This window comes from Pinus tabuliformis, chromosome 4_1 (assembly GCF_031772625.1).
Source record: "Pinus tabuliformis cultivar Carrire ecotype Pingquan chromosome 4_1, CPIR1, whole genome shotgun sequence".
NCBI classification, from domain to species: domain Eukaryota; kingdom Viridiplantae; phylum Streptophyta; class Pinopsida; order Pinales; family Pinaceae; genus Pinus; species Pinus tabuliformis.
In genome coordinates, this window is record NC_142303.1 from 614889063 (window position 1) to 614906886 (window position 17824).

Genomic DNA, 17824 nt, shown 5'->3' on the forward strand with positions numbered 1-17824 from the left:
TCAATCATAGCCAACCATGGTCAACCATGGTTGAATGTCGCATTGTGACAAGGATTGTCTCACCATGAAAATAAACCATGTTTATTTTAGTGTTTGTAATATTTATATTGTGTTTAACAATGTTGGGTTTATAATATTAGTCCCTTGGGTTTAATATTATTCTCTTAGGTTCATAATCCTTTGGGGTTTTAGTATTAATCCCTTGGGTTTATTATTCCTTTGGGTTTATAATATCAAACCCTTAGGTTTATAATATCAATGATAGTCAACCATTGTGAGTCATAGCCAACCATGGTCAACCATGTTTGAATGTCGGTTTGTGACAAGGATTGTCTCACCATGAAAATAAACCATGTTTATTTTAGTGTTTGTAGTATTTATATTTGGGTTAACCAATGTTCGGTTTATAATATTAGTCCCTTGGGTTTAATATTATTCCCTTGGGTTCATAATCCCATGGGGTTTTAGCATTAGTCCCTTTTGTTTTATTATTCCTTTGGGTTTATAATATCGATCCCTCAGATTTATTATTCACTTAGGTTTATAATATCGATGATGCTCAACCATTGTCAATCATAGCCAACCATGGTTGAATGTCACATTGTGACAAAGATAGTCTCACCATGAAAATAAACCATGTTTATTTTAGTGTTGTAATATTTATATTTGGGTTTACCAATGTTGGGTTTTCAATATTAGTCCCTTGGGTTTAATATTATTCCCTTGGGTTTTAGTATTAATCCCTTGGGTTTATGATTCCCTTGGGTTCATAATTTCAATCCCTTCGGTTTATTATTAAATTGGGTTTATAATATCAATCATGGTCAACCATAACCAACCATGGTCAACTGTGGTCAATCATGGTCCGATCTCACACTACGAAACAAATTGTCTCCACTTGGGGTTTATATACCTTGGGTTTATAATATTAGTCCTTTGGGTTTAATATTATTCTCTTATGTTTATAATCCCTTGGGGTTTTAGTATTAATCCCTTGGGTTTATTGTTCCTTTGGGGTTATAATATCAATCGATTAGTTTATTATTCCTTGGTCAATCATGGTTTAGTATGAAATCAACCATGTTCCAACATGGAATTGTGATAAGAATTGCCTCAATATGAAAATCAATGATGGTCAATCATGTTTATTTTAGTGTTTATAATATTTATCTTAGTGTTCATATACATTGGGTTTATAATATTAGTCCCTTCGGTTCATAATCCCTTGGGTTTTTAGTATTAATCCTTTGGGTTTATTATTCCTTTGGGTTTATAATATAAATCCCTTGGGTCTATTATTCCTGTTGAAAAGTGTGCAACAAGAAATTCTAAATTTATAATGTGCTAAAAATAGAACTGCTAAAAATAGCACTTCTAAAAATAGCAGTTTGGCTAATGAGCATTTTGGCCACTTTGGGTGAGAGGTGAAACTGCTAAAAATAGAATCTTCAAAAAATAGCATTTCTGGGTCCCTTCCTATTTTTAGCAGTCCCTGGTCTAACTATAGGAAGTAAAAACGAATTTGGTCTTAATAGCAATTTAAAATATTAATTAATTAATCTCTATGAGTTAATTAGTTATGGAAAATTAAACCTGAAGTCTTTGTGAGAACATGCAATTAGTTGTCCCACTGATTGAGGAATTTATCCTTGATTCTCTCCATTGATTGAGGAATTATGTATGAGTTCTATAATGAGAGAATCAGTTGACTTACTTTAAACTAGTAAAGTCCAGTTAGATTATTTTAACAAGTTGTTAATATATTGAGTGATAGTTTATTGATGCTTGCATGCATGTGACAACTATTATTTTTAGATAACTGAGTATTCTCTCATGGATAACTGATGCATGGCAGTTTAGACAGAGACCCAGTTGAGATTAGATGAGGGACAGTGTACTATCAGATGCTTGGATATTTCTAGTAAGCATTCCTTGCATGAGGAAGGAATCTATTTTCTTCTATGACTACGTAGTTGGACCTGAGGTTATAGCAGGTATGATTAGGCCAACTTACAGCCTATATATTGAGGCCTAGGTAGTCCATGATTTTCATCTTTTGATTGCATAGAGTACAAGATAGCATTTGAGTTGATTCTTTTTGTTACCAGAAGAGGATTTCCACTTGGTTGATAATACAGTGTTGGGGTTTTATGTTGGTGATTTCCCCAATGATATATCTTGTGTTATGTGTGATTATTTCTCTTGATCAGTTATATGTGTTTATGCTTGATGATGCTCATGAATTCGATTATACTTCTGCTTAATGTTTTGTAGAACTAGATCAAGTATTATGCTTTAGTATATTGCATATATCAGTTTGATCTATAGGTGAAATTTCTACATGGTATCAGAGCATAGGTGATCAAGGAAGAACAATATATAGTCAAGAGAAATTCAAAGTTTATTATTCGAGATATAGATCTCAGTTCTTATCACATCCATTTCACTGATGGCTTTCTATGGTTTGAGGCTTGAGTATGCCCTCGATGGCAGCTCAAACTACATAGCTTGGAAGGATCACATGGAGGCAATATTAGAAGATAACGACCTTAAGGACTTCATTGATCAAGAAGTCCCTAAGTCTACTGATGCCACTCAACTAGCATAAAGGAAGAAGTGTGTGGCTAGAGTTTGGAGAATCATCTTGGAGGGAGTTCGAGATCACATAATTTCAAGCCTCCATGGGAAGGAGACTCCGCATGCAATGTGGAAAACATTGAAAGATTTATATCAAAATAGCAGTGATCAGAGGAAGATGGCACTGAAGGACAAACTTCAAAAAATCAAGTGTGAGAAGGGTGACACTATCTCTACATTCCTAAACAAGCTCGCCACCTACAGAGATGAGCTTGGAAGTGTAGGGGTCACTACAACTAATGATGATATGGTGAGTCTAGCACTCCTTGGCCTTCCTAAGAGCTGGCATAGCTACCAGGACTCAGTGAATGGAAGGGACAAACTGTCAGATTGGGAATTTCCATGGTCGGATTTGATGCGGGAGGAGATCAGACAGAGCACCAGGGATGGAGCTTCTTCATCAAAACATGATGATGAAGAGAACTTGGCTTTAGCATCTAAAGCTAATAAAGGGAAAGGGAAGGAATCCCAATCCAAGTCTTCTCAAGGAGGGAAGAGGTTTGACAAGTCGAAAGTGAGATGCTTTCACTGTCATGAGTTGGGCATTATGCTACTAATTACCCAAAGAAGAAGTCCAAGAAAGGTTCCTCCAAGGAATCTGATGGTGATGCACTAGCTTCACAATTTGAGATGGATTTCTCACTTATTGCATGCATGGTTTCATCCAGCATGGGATGTGTTTGGTACTTGGACAGTGGAGCCTCTTTCCACATGTCAGGTGACAAGAATATTTTTAGAACTTTGGAGGAGAAGGATCTCCAGATACAGATCAAGATGGGCGATGATGGAAAGTACCGCGTCTCAAGTGAAGGTACGGTTGTGTTTCAAAGGGAGCATGGTTCTCCCCTCACTCTTTCTAATGTTATGTATGTACCAGGGCTGAAAAAGAATCTTGTGTCTATTGCTATGCTTGACAATAAAGGCTATGATGTAGTCTTTAGTTTGGGAAAGGTTTTCCTAAGGCATATCGAGACAGGACAGACCAAACAGATAGGGATTTGAATTAAGAATCTCTATAAGTTACAGGTAGAAGATTGTGCTGCATTGAGTTCCAAAGCAAAGGTGGTGCATGGCCAAGATATTAGCGAGTTATGGCATAGGACACTGGATCACTTGCATCATGGGGCCTTGAAGATCATGCTGCAAATTTCTACCAGATTACCCAAGTGCAAGCTAGAGCAAATGATCACATGCAAAGGTTGCACTTTGGGTAAGTATGCAAAAGCTTCCTTTCATGATCGGGATAGTAGAGTAGGAGAAGTTCTAGAGCGAGTTCATTTAGATGTATGTGGGCCCTTCTCTACAGCCTCCATCATGAGGCATACCTGTACTATGTTATTTTTGTTGATGATTTTTCTTGTAGATGTTGGATCCACTTCATGAAAAAGAAGGATCAAAACTTCTTGAATATTTGTGAGTTCAAAGCTTTGGCAGAGAAAGAATCAGGGAAGAAAGTAAAGGCCTTGTAGAGTGATAATGGTGGAGTTGTATGTTTCCCAGTAGTTTAAGGACTTCTGTGCTTCAGAAGGAATTAAACAAGAACACACAGCACCTCATAACCCACAATAGAATGGGGTGGCCAAAAGGAAGAATAGATCTATTGTGGGAGCAACTAGAGTGATGTTGCATGACCAAGCCCTACCACTTCATCTGTGGGTTGAGGCATGAAATACAGTAGTGTATCTTCAGAATAGAAGTCCTCATTGTATTTTGGGGATGAAGACACCTATAGAGGCTTTTTCGAGGAAGCGACTAGATGTGAGTCACTTCCACATCTTTGGATCACCAGTCTTCTGTCATGTGACCAAAGATGCTCGGAAGAAGCTAGACCCAATAGCTGAGTTGGGAATACTTGTGGGGTACATAGATACACCTCACAACTATTAGGTGTTTCTGCCGGCTAGTCAGATGATCGTAGTGCACAGGGATCTGAAGTTTGATGAGCAATGAGCCATGCGAGTGTCACTTGAGAGGGAGCTCAAGTTGCATGGTGATGATGAGGAACTATTAGTTCCTAAGGAGGAGGAGCCTCCTAATGATGCGGATTAGCCACATGCAGATATTCTAGTCGTGGAGATCACCACTGCTCGAGAGTCTTCCAAGGATGGGCGGAAATGCTCATGGGAAGCTGACAGATTGATGCAGGATGTGAGAGAGAATGTGGGGTAGCCATCCTCTCATCATAGATAGAGGAGATCTCCCTATAGATACACTGGCTACATGGCCCTGGTTGGGGAATGTGTAGCAACTGAGCCTTCTTCTTTTGAAGAGGTTGTGCAGTAGCCAGTTTGGGTGGACATAATGGTAAAGGAGTGTGATTCTATCATGCAGAACAGTGTGTGGGATGTGGTCCCTAGACGGGGGGAAAAGTCAGTGGTTACTTCTCGATGGCTTTACAAGGTAAAGTCGGCAGCTAATGGCAATATTGAGAAACACATGGCAAGGTTTGTTACCCGTGGTTTCTCACAGGTGGAGGGGATTGAATATGATGAGACCTTTTCTCCTGTTGCACGGTACTCATCGATCAAATCAATTCTAGCACTATTAGCAGAGATGGGTTGGAAGATCCATCAGATGGATGTGAAGATAGATTTCCTCAATGAGGAGATTGAGGAAGAGGTATACATAGAGCGGCTTGAGGGATTTGAGACCTTCGTCCGTGAGTCGCATGTGTGCTGGCTCAAGCGAGCATTGTATGGGCTAAAGCAAGCACCCCATGCTCAGTATACTAGGATAGATAGCTATTTCACCGGATTGGGCTTCACCACGAGTGAAGCATATGTGAACCTCTACCACATCATGGTAGAAGGTAAGCTATTGATTATTGTACTTTATGTCAATGATCTAATTTTGACAAGTGATGATCAGTTGATCAAGTCTTACAAGGAGGACCTTACAAGAGAGTTTGAGATGAAGGACACGGGCCTCGTGCACTACTTTCTAGGCATGGAGGTGTGGTAGAGATATTGGGTAGTATTTGTGTCTCAAGGGAAGTATGCAAATCGAGATACTCAGGCACTTCCACATGGAGATGTGTAAGCCCATGGAGACTCCTCTAGCAGGAAATTGGAGGAAGGAGGATGCTACTTCAGGTGAGGTGGTAGCTACTATGATTTATTGGTAGCTTGTGGGTTCACTCATGTATTTGGTGAACACACGACCAGATTTGTGCTTTGTGGTGAACCAGCTGAGTCAAGTTATGGTTCAGCCAACCAAGTTATTTTGGAAGATGGAAAAGCATGTACTGAGATATCTCAGAGGCACTACATAGTATGGATTATGGTACAGGAGAACAGAGGGAGTGAAGCTCCAAGACTTCACGGATGTAGATTTGGTAGGTAGTCCATCAGACAGGAAGGGCACTTCTGGAGGAATCTTCAACCTTGGGTCAGCTGCAGTTTCTTGGTATAGCAGGAAACAGAGATCAGTTGCACGTAGCTCAGTGGAGGCAGAATACATGGCTGCGAGTCAGGCTGCATGTGAGGCCATCTGGATGCGGAAGATTCTAGTGGGAGTATTTGGTCAAATGATGGATCTTACCGTGATATATTGTGATAATTAGAGTTGCATTAAACTCTCTGAGAATCCAGTGTTTCATGACAGGTCCAAGCATATAGATATCCGCTATCATCATCTATGGGATTATGTGGTCAAGAGGATCATGATGTTGTTGTACATTTCAACCGAGGAATAGGATGCAGATATTTTGACAAAGGCATTGTCAAGGGAAAGTTTGAGTTCCATAGAGACAGGATCGGGGTTGTTGATAATCCCTTTCTTGTTGGGTGGGGTGTTGAAAAGTGTGCAACAAGAACTGCTAAATTTAGAATGTGCTAAAAATAGAATTGCTAAAAATAGCACTTCTAAAAATAGCAGTTTGGCTAATGAGAATGTTGGCCACCTTAAGTGAGAGGTGAAACTGCTAAAAATATAATATTCTAAAAATAGCATTTCTGGGTCCCTTCCTATTTTTAGTAGTCCTTTTTCTAACTATAGGAATTAAAAACGAATTTGGTCTTAACAACAGTTTAAAATATTACTTAATTAATCTCCATGAGTTATTTAGTTATGGAAAATTAAACCTTGAAGTCTTTGTGAGAACATGCAATTAGTTGTCCCACCGATTGAGGAATTTATTATTGATTCTCTCTACTGATTGAGGAATTAAGTATGAGTTCTATAATGAGAGAATCAGTCGACTTAGTTTAAACTAGTCAAGTCTAGTTAGATTATTTTAACAAGTTGTTAAAATAATGAGTGATAGTTTGTTGCTGCTTGCATGCATGTAACAACTATTATTTTTAGATAACTAAGTATTCTCTCATGGATAACCGATGCATGGCAGTTCAGAGAGAGACCCAGTTGAGATCAGATGAGGGACAATGTACTATCAAATGCCTAGATATTTCTAGTAAGTATTCCTTGCATGAGGAAGGAATCTATTTTCTTCTATGACTACATAATTGGACCTGAGGTGACAGTAGGTATGATTAGGCCAACTTACAGCCTATATATTGAGGCCTAGGTAGTCAATGATTTTCATCTTTTGATTGCAGAGAGTACATGATAGCTCTTGAGCTGATTCGTTTTGTAACCAAAAGAGGATTTCCACTTGATTGATAATACAATGTTGGGGTTTTATGCTGGTGCTTTCCCCAGTGATATATCTTGTGTTATGTGTGATTACTTCTCTTGATCAGTTATATGTGTTTATGCTTGATGATGCTCATGAATTCGATTATGCTTCTGCTTAATGTTTTGTAGAACTAAATCAAGTATTATGCTTTAGTACATTGCATATATCAGTTTGATCTACAGGTGGAATTTCTACAATTCCCTTAGGTTTATAATATCGTTCATGGTCAACCATTGTCAATCATGGCCAACCATGGTTGAATGTCGCATTCTGACGAAAATTGTCTCACCATCAAAATAAACCATGTTTATTTTAGTGTTTCTAATATTTATATTAGGGTTTACCAATGTTGGGTTTATAATATTAGTTTCTTGGGTGTAATATTATTGCCTTGGGTTCATAATCCTTCAAGGTTTTAGTATTAATCCCTTGGGTTTATAATATGAATCATGGTGAGCTAAATTAATCTCTTGCGTTTGTAATATCGATCACTTGTGCTTCTTGATCCCTTAGGTTTTTAGTATTTATTGTTTGGTTTCACTAATTCCTTGTGTTTATAATATTAAATGGTTGGGTTTATTAGTTCCTTGGGTCTATAATATTAATAATCCCTTTCGTTTATTATTCCTTTCAGTTTAAAATATTAAATCTTATGGTTTATTAATTCAAACATGTTTATTTTAGTATTTTTAATATTTATCTTAGGGATTGTATACCTTGTGTTTATAACATTAGTCCATTTTATAATATTAAACGGTTGGGTTTATTGGTTCCTTGGGTCTATAATATTAATAATCTCCTTTGCTTATTATTCCTTTCAGTTTAAAATATTAATTCATAGGGTTTATTAATTCAACCATGTGAATTTTTAATATTTATCTTAGGGTTTTGTATACCTTGAGTTTATAATATTAGTCTCTTTTGTTTAATATTATTCCTTGTGATTCATAATCCCTTGGGGTTTTAGTATTAATCCCTTGGGTTTATTCTAATATAATCTTTTAGATTTTAATACTAATCCCTTCAATAATAATGATACAATATAATTGTTGTTGTTGTTATTATTATTATTAATTAATTAATATAGTAATCATAAATATATAAATATATAAGAATATAATTGTTATTATTTATATAGTTATTAATAATCATAAATAATTGTTCTTTAAAAAAATACACATAATAATTCCCTTATCCCAATTCTAATTATCATTGGATCATGGTTGTTATTATGAGTTAATATTATTATTATAATAATACTAATATAATAATAATAAATATATTATATTATTATAATAATAATACTGTTATTACTATTATTATTATAATAATATAATAATGATTATATTATTATAATAATAATCTAATATTATTATTATAATATTATGATGAGTTATAATATAAATATATAAAAATATGGTTTTAAATATATTATATTATTATAAGCTATTCATACATTGATCATATTATTTCTGAGGCGATGGAAGGCGACTTAGGGTTTCTGTAACCCATCCTAGGGTTTCTGCAGCCCCTGCTACGGCAGGCTTGACAGGCAAAGCGCAGTACTGAAGGCATCAGGGCGGATTGGTGGTTCACGTGAGCCGGCCATAAGCAAGTAGAAGAATGCAGCCCCCTCAGGGGGAGGGCGATGCGCCTCCCCCCAAAAAAGATAGTCAAACGCAGCAGACGGAAGAATGGGACAAAGAAAACGGACAGAATGAAGGCAATACGGGACGCAGCAAGCAACAGGACAAGGAGCCAGGTCAGGAAGACAAAAACAAGGCAAGTTCCTCCACATGCAGGCCAGTGGCAACTCACAGGCCAAGAGTGGAATTTCCCAGTCACCGAATCAATGCCAGAATACAATTTATGAGAGATCACGCGCTGATCGGCAAGTTCATTGGAATATGGCCAACTGAGAGAGCGCTGAGGAGCTGGATAAGCACCAAATGGAACCCAAAAGGACACATCACTCTGCATCTAGGGCCAAAGGGGTTTTTCACTGCAGTCTTCAACTGCCTGGAAGATCGCAATAGGATTCTGGATGGGGGTCCTTATTTTTTCAATTCTGCAGGATTATATCTCAAAGGGTGGGTCGAACGATTCAATCCAGACAAGGAAGACCTTAGCTATGCCCCCGTTTGGATAAGGTTGTACTCGCTTCCTTGGGAATATTGGGAAGAAAAATCTCTTCAGGAGATTGGGAATACGCTGGGCGAGTTTGTCAAGGTTGCAGAGGAAACAAAACTATGCAGATACACGTCTTATGCCCGGATCTGCATTTATATGGATCTAAAGCAAGCCCTGCCAGACACGGTAAGTTTCTTTCATGAAGATGTTGAATGGATTCAAGTAATAGACTATGAGCATGTACCGTTTAGATGCAGGAAATGCCATGATATAGGACATCTCTACAGAGACTGTCCTCTGAACAGGAAACCCCCTTCTCAAGAAAGTTCAGATAACCAAACGCCTGATGGTTTTACCAAGGTAATAAACTGAAGAAGAGGGAACAAAAAATCGACAGCCAATCCCAAGACAAACCCAGTCAACATGTCGAAACCCTCAACAAGTAACAACTTTGAAGCCCTGGCCAAGAATGATATGCAAGATCCTGATAATGAACCTCAGAATGACAAAGAATCTAATAAAGAGCAGCTGGAGGAAACTTCACAGTAAACAGAGGATGTCCCATTCAAGAAATCAATCCTTCAATCCCAAACCAAAACTCAATCCAGGCATTCTCAAGGAATGGAAGTTGATAATCTTGAACCAAGCTCCAAGACACCGAAGGAAAGAGAGGAACCCTCTCAAGAACCCTAGATCATGGAAGAAGATCCTGAGAATATAGACATTGGTGAACTAGATATCCTAGGGCTAGAGCAAGCATGCAAAACAGGGAATTTTGACAAAATACCAGACCGGCAAGTGGATAACCTGGTAGAGGTCCTTAATCGTGCACAGAAGAAATACTCTTTGGGGGTCCAGATAGGAAGTCCATGGGATGGCAAGTTTATCACCAAGGACAGCAAGAAGAGAGGAAGAAAAACAACCCTCGAAAGAACCATCAAGATAGGCGAGGTGTTAGTTGAGTCAGGGAGGTATGCCAAGCTGACCAAGTACTTCAACACCAACCCCAATCCTTCTCAATGAAGCTGATATCATGGAATATAAGGGGGCTCAACAGCCCAAGGAAAGGCAGACTATTAAAAAATATGCTTATGCAGGAAAAACCAAGTATACTTTTTTTGCAGGAGACTAAATGCAACTCGACAGTTTTGGAAAAAATAGCAGCGAAAGCCTGGCCAGGAGGGCTAGTAACAGCTGTTGATGCTCAAGGGGCGTCGGGAGGACTGGCAATTCTCTGGGATGCACGAGTCATTCAACTCAACAACATACATGCTAACAAGAACTTCATTCAGGCAACATTTCATTTAATCGGCACCAACACCCATGGTCATATAACTAATGTATATTTCCCTCAGGAAACTATACACAAAGCTGAAACTCTGGATACACTGTCGGAGCTCAACTCAGACAGGCTATACCCGCTTTGGATATCTGGAGGAGATTTTAACATGATAGCAAGAATGGAGGAAAAGCAGGGAGGCAGAAGCAGAACAAACAGAGACGGGAACCTGCTAAAAGACTTTATTCAAACCAACTGGCTGGTAGATGTTCCTTCAAACAACGACATGTTCACTTGGAACAATAAAAGAGAGGGATCACAACAGATAGCTTCGCGTCTTGATAGATTCCTTATATCAGACAATGCAACTCACCTGGGAGGGGAATTCATCGCTTCCATCCTTCCTGTTTCAGGCTCAGACCACTGGCCTATCGAACTCCAATGGAACAGGCCAGGTAACAGTATCAGGCGTCCATTCCGGTTTGAAGAATTCTGGTTAACTCATCCGGATTTTGATGAATTGGTTAGATCAACTTGGCTCAAATTCAATCCTATCAGTGGTACAAAGATGTCCATGTTCCAGCAGAAACTAAAGCACCTTAAAGGCGAAATTAAACACTGGAATTACACCACTTTTGGCAATATTTTTAAAGCTCAGGCTACTCTCAATCAAGAAATGAAGATGGTCCAGCAAAGGATCATCACTGAAGGACGCTCCGAGGAACTTACCAAGAAGGAACAAGATATCGAATCCCAAATATTAGATAGAGCTCAACAGGAGGAAACCCTTTGGAGGCAGAAATCGAGGATCAGATGGCTCAAAGACGGGGAAAAGAACACAAATTTTTTTCACAAAACTACAGTGCAGCGCAGAATGAACAATTACATCACCCATATCAAAAATGAGCAGGGGAATAGAATAGAGACTCATGAAGGCATTGAAGAGGAATTTCTCAGATACTTTAAGAAAGCTCACCAAGAACCCAGTATGGACAGAATGCCTGCTATAAACAAGATCCTAAGGAACATTCCAAAATTAATTACAGAGGAGCATAATAGTCTCCTCCTCAAGCCCACCAACTTGCAGGAAGTTGAAGATGTTGTTCATCAATTGAAGGCAGGGAAAGCGCCGGGCCCAGATGGATTCACATCAAACTTTTTTCATAAGTTTTGGGATCTTATTAAAATAGAGGTATGGCAAGTGGTGGAGGAGTCCCGCACCTTACGTTGGATGTACCCAGGGCTGAATGCCACATTCATTGCTTTAATACCGAAGGTGGAAGAATCTAACACACCAGACAAGTACAGACCGATTGCTCTATGCAACATTATCTATAAAATTGTCTCAAAAGTTACAGCTACCAGACTAAAACCGCTGCTCCCTCTCATAATCTCGCCCAAGCAATCTGGTTATGTAGAAGGCCGGCAGATAACGGACGGGATTATTTTAACTCATGAGATAATCCACTCTTTGAAGCAGACCAAAAAACCAGGTATGCTGCTTAAGATAGATTTATCAAAAGCTTTTGATAGTATCAGTTGGATTTACATTCAAAAAATTCTTACTGCCTTTGGCTTTGCCCCATCATGGGTCAGATGGATTATTAATCTTTTGTCTTCAGCTTTTTTTTCTGTTCTTATCAATGGTATCCCTTCGGCAACGTTTCGTCCTTCCAAAGGTATCAGGCAGGGAGATCCCCTTTCACCTTTTCTTTTTGTTATTATGGCTGAAGGATTAGGTAGAAGTCTAACTTCTGCCCGGCTCTCTCAGCGTCTTAAAGGCCTATCCTTCAACAATTCCCCAACTTACTCCCACCAGCAATTCGTGGATGACAACATGCTTTTTGGTCATCCATCGGTTCAAGAAGCTCGCCTCCTCAAATCCCTCCTTTCAAACTTCTCTGAAGCCTTTGGAGCCCTTATTAATCGTGTCAAATCTCAAATCTTTTTCTTTAATACCCCTGCTCCCACCCAAAAAGCCATTGCCCGTATCCTTGGTTTCACCATCGCTTCCCTTCCCTCCAAATACCTTGGAGCTCCCTTAATCGCCTCGGCCCTCAAGCACTCCTCTTGGAAAAACTTGTTAGAAAAGCTAGAGGCTCGGCTCACTCTCTGGACTCATAGAGCTCTTAATATGGCCAGTAGACTTGTTCTCATCAAGGCAGTTCTCCACTCCATGCCCTTGTATCTCTTCTCTATTCTTGCAGCTCCTAAATGGGTTCTCAAGGAAATAAAGAATCTCCAGCGCAACTTCTTATGGGGTAGCTCAGGCCACAATCGAAAGTGGGCTCTGGTTAAATGGGACAATGTATGTCTTCCGAAGAAAGCTGGGGGCATTGGGCTAAGAGATCCAGGGCACAATAATAAGACGATGGGAGCTAGAATCTGGTGGAGGTGGCTAGCAAATCCTAACACCCCCTGGGCCTCCCTCTGGACAGCAAAGTATGCAAGCAATTGCCCTATTGAAGAAAGAATTCGGATGACAGAATTAAGCACGGGATCTGTAATATGGAACTCGGCCATTCAACACAGAGATCTCATACAAAAGCATAGCTTCTGGGAAGTCAAGAACGGTAGCACAGCAAGATTTTGGGAAGACTCCTGGCAGCAGCTCCCAAAGATAAAGGACGCACTCTCTAACCTTCCATTACCAGAGCAGGATATCAATCAGTTAGCCAAGGTTAGTCAGTTCTGGAACCCCTCTTCCACACAGGGATATAGACAATGGATGGATGCAAATCAAATCATAATGCACGGTTCTGAGCAAGTTCAACAATATCTTTCCATAGAATTACAAAAGCGGCAAATCCCTATCTCAGAAGAATCAGACATACTAAGATGGGGATATGAAGAGAGAGGGACCTTCACCACAAAGGAAGCGTATAAGATAATAGTTCAAGAACAGATAATCAAAGACACTTTATGGGATAAAATCTGGCACTCATCCATCTGGCCGAAGGTGTCTACTTTTTTATGGCTCCTATGTCATAATAAAATTCTAACATGGGATAATCTCAGAAAAAGAAGCTTCTCGGGCCCATCTATATGTCTCAACTGTAAGCAAGAAGAGGAATCAGCTATACATCTAATGCAAACCTGTCAAATAGGACGAAAGCTGTGGGAAAAGGTGGCCTTCCGATGCCAAAAAGACGGCAAAGTGCAAGGGGATATCAGAGCTACTATTCGCAATTGGAGTCAAGAGCCATATCAAAGCAAACTCCTCAACACTCTATGGCAGCTTATCCCTGGTCTACTGATGTGGAACATCTGGAAAGAGCGGAACAGAAGAGTTTTTAAGGATCAATCTATGTCCATAGAGCAGATATGGACCAAAACACATCAGAACATCAAGGAGTCTCTATCAATTAAAGACTGGTACCCAGAAGATTTCCCTTCATTGCCGCAGGAAAAAACAGTGTGGGACAATTGGAAGATTCAGGTAAATCAACAGACGATCCTTAAAAATAATCCTACTATGAAGAGAAGAGAATCAGCAAAATGGACTCCGCCGCCCAGCAACATGTTCCAGCTCAACTTCGATGGAGCCTCAAAGGGTAATCCAGGAAAAGCAGGGTATGGGGGGGTCTTCAGGGATCACTATGGCACTCCTCAGCTCATCTTTCTGGGCTCAAAAGGTTGGGACACCAACAACTCAGCAGAATTGGAAGGATTGTGGAGAGGTCTCACCCTGGCTCAAGACAGAAGTTTTTTTCCGCTTATCATAGAAGGGGACTCGCAAATCATTATAAGAATGGTCACAAAACTAATGCACGGATCCCCCATACATAAAATTAGCAACAGTTGGAGGATGGCTCAAAGGCTCGAGCTAATAGACAGATGGCTTTCTCAGCATCAAGCAATTTCCTTCAGACACACCAGGCGGGAAGGAAACAAGCTCGCTGATTTTCTTGCTAATCTCGGAGTGGAAATTGGGGCAGATTTCTTTGTAGGCACAATCTCCAGCATAGCCTCCAAGGATCAACTCTCTGAGTTCCAGAATATTGTGATGAAGGATAAGCTTCAGGAAGATGATACACACTCGGATGCGGGTGTTAATAAATGTTATTTATGAGGGGTCGCACAAAGCAGGCAGCTGGCCCTGCACTTGGCTGGCGGATGACCCCCATAGCATGCGCCTCTGGCTGGCGGACAATTTCAAAGGCACGCGCATTTAATCTTCTGCAGAACGGTATGTTGGTCACACAATTCAGCATTTATGAGCGCCTGGTTCAAGAGCTCTTGCGTAAGGTTTTATGTATGGATTCATATCTGATTCACGCCATTGTCACTGGTTCGTTTTACCTCCGCTCGGGGTTCTTCCCGCACCCTTGCCTGGCTCAACTTGTTTGGAAGCTCGCCTGGTTAACTGGTGTTGTTGGGCTCCTCTGCGCTCAGATTCTCTCCCGTCAGCTCCGCCTTCTTCCCTTTCTCAGTTGGTCTGTCATTCAGAGTATGCCTCGCCGTCGAGGAGTCCCGCACAGAGGAAGTAACACTGGGAACAGAGGAAGAACCTCTCGGCCTGCTCCGCAGAATGTCATACCCATTGTGTCGGCCTCCCCTTCATCTCCGCCCCCGGTCAAGCTGGGCCTCTTCCGCACAATTCCTTTTAGACTACCAGGTTCACCTTCCACAGTAGGCTCAACAGGCCCGTATTGTCTGCCAGCATCACAGTCATTCTTGCTGAGGAAGAGAGTAATCCTACCAGCTCGGCTCACACAACTTTCTCTCAATCTCAGGAAGATAGTGTCCTTCAGGGGGAAATGGCTGGGGTGGTGTCTAACGCTGACAATATGCAGGATGACACCCCTGGTTTTGAAGCACCTCTGCATCCGGCCGACTCAACACAGAATGAGATTCTGGCTTGTGGACTGACTCGTCGTGCAGGATGCATTCTCAACCTGGTAACTACTCCTGAAGGCGGCATTGAAGGAAATGATGACAATGGCTTCGTCACCTGGGTCGCTTCGTCTAGCCAGGTGGATAAGGACATGCCTGACCCTCTGCAGCATGCAGACTAAGGCTGGTTCATCACTGACGGGTGGCACTCTTGCCTTTGCTCTGTGTATTTTTTGCTATGTGTCTTCGTTTCTAGGTCTCTGGTCCCGTGTCTGGTTTATGTTCTTGTTTAAGCTCGTGGCGCTAGCCAACCTGCTCTCTGTTTGCAGTTACAACTATGGGTTTGATGGGTACCATTTTGTCTTTTTTGTTCATGGCGGGCATGATAGCATGCGTCTTAGTAAAATCTCTGAAGGTGTTAGCTATGTCATGTTAGAATCAGAACATAAATATTTCAGTGGGTCATGGTCTAACACAAAATCTTTTGAAGTCTGTAATCTGAAAACAGCAGAAAGCATGAAATGTATGTCTCTGAATCTCTGAATCTCTGGCTGAGGGCTGGCATCTGTCCCCTCTGAGGTCTCAACCTCTATGTACATAATTTTCTCTTTTTAATAGAATTAGTATTTACGCAGAAAATATATATATATATATATAATATATTATATTATTATAATAATAATACCATATAACTGTTATTACTATTATTATATTATTATTATAATAATATAATAATGATTATATTATTATAATAATAACCTAATATTATTATTATAATATTATGATGAGTTATAATATAAATATATTAAAATATGATTGTTATTATTTATATAATTATTAGTAATGATAAATATTTAGTGTTTAAAAAAATATACATAAAAATTATTAAGGTGGTTGATAAGGCTATCCTTTTATATCAATTACATTGGAAAATGTAATTGTATTAATATATATACTTCATATATATATACCAATGTAGTTGTCCTCTATATATATATAAGCTATACCAGTCAAAGATGAACAGAGATTGCACTGTAACGATCTTAGGTAATGTGATCCTTAGAGCTTCAAAAAATAATGTGAATTATTTGATTGATTACAATGCAAGCTACAGGCAGGTGGATATATGATCCATATAAAAGATGTGTGCCATAGGGAGAATCTTTTACGAATCAATTGAACCACAATTAGGCTACTGTAATCGATCCACATAGAATTAAATTCGAGCCACTATAAAATAGATCCAAACCACTTTATATTATAGAAAGGAGGATTCGAGCCACTTGAATGCTAGCGAGCCACAACAGATTTTTCATGCGATGAGCTATTATAATCATAGAGATGACGAGTTGTTAAAGGTGTGATCCATATAAGGAATATGAGCCATAACAAGTGACATATGATACCACAAACTATAGTGTATGCTATTGTACAAAATATAGCTAGTGCTACTTTGATGCCAGATATAAAATATAAGCAATCCGGTATGCGAGAGTGTGATTCCTCATAATGTAGCGTAAACCTTAGACAAATACAACTTTCAGAGAAAACGAATTACTATATCAACTTCAGCAAAATCACTGGATATCCATGATCTCAACCTTCAACGTTAAAGTAGACTTAATCATAGGATCAGATTTTAGGGTTACCATAGAGAATTTTTGCTGCAGATCTTTGCACCTTTTTAATGTTGCAGATTTTAGATGAAGATCTTCTTCAAGAATGCCAATAATAATGAGATCTTTGGGCCTCCTTATTCAAACCTAATCTTTGATACCATATTGAGATATTTGGAGACTTATGATTTAGGATGATTTCTCTTTTTTGATAATCATTTGTGAATGTTTGGACTTCTTTTTAATCTTTATTATGTTATTTTATCAAACAATTACCAAAAGCATAAACATGAAGATTACAAGAAAAAAAATAAAGAACACAAGATATAGGCTCTAAGTCACGGAAAAACCAGAAAATTATCTTCATATAGAATCAAATCAAAGTGAGATAACCAAGACTCATGACCACAAACAAACTCCAACATTCTAGATACCAAGTCAAACCCTCCTTTTGCACAAAAAATTCATCAATAATGAGAGACCAGCAACAAATATTCAACAAGAGGTGTGATAAGGAAGAAATTCCACACATCTGACATCAAGAGAAACCCTTCTTCAACTTAAGACTTTGGTCTTCCTTCCTTCTACCTAATTTCAAATCAGATTGTGTGTCCAAAATGATCTCCAACTTCCTTCTATTTATACTTGTCCAAGGGGTTCGAATAGACATGTTGGGGTAGGGTCTACTTG

The 17824-nt window shown here is 39.4% G+C and overlaps 1 protein-coding gene across 1 annotated transcript; it reads left to right on the top strand.

Moving 5' to 3' along the window:
• The first annotated feature begins 8896 nt into the window (after positions 1 to 8896).
• Positions 8897 to 14754, top strand: LOC149177513 (uncharacterized). Its single transcript, XM_089421774.1, has 2 exons — positions 8897 to 9589; positions 10528 to 14754. Exons 1-2 carry the CDS (start codon positions 8897 to 8899, stop codon positions 14752 to 14754), a joined length of 4920 nt encoding a protein of 1639 aa, XP_089277900.1.
• The last annotated feature ends 3070 nt before the right edge of the window (positions 14755 to 17824 follow it).

What these genes read in the sequence shown, in the direction of transcription:
- LOC149177513 (XM_089421774.1), top strand. Translation starts at nt 8,897, where the DNA reads ATGCAGCCCCCTCAGGGGGAGGGCGATGCGCCTCCCCCCAAAAAAGAT. An exon ending in AGCAAGCCCTGCCAGACACG is followed by an intron (nt 9,590 to 10,527) that starts GTAAGTTTCTTT and finishes CTTTTTTTGCAG; the next exon opens with GAGACTAAATGCAACTCGAC.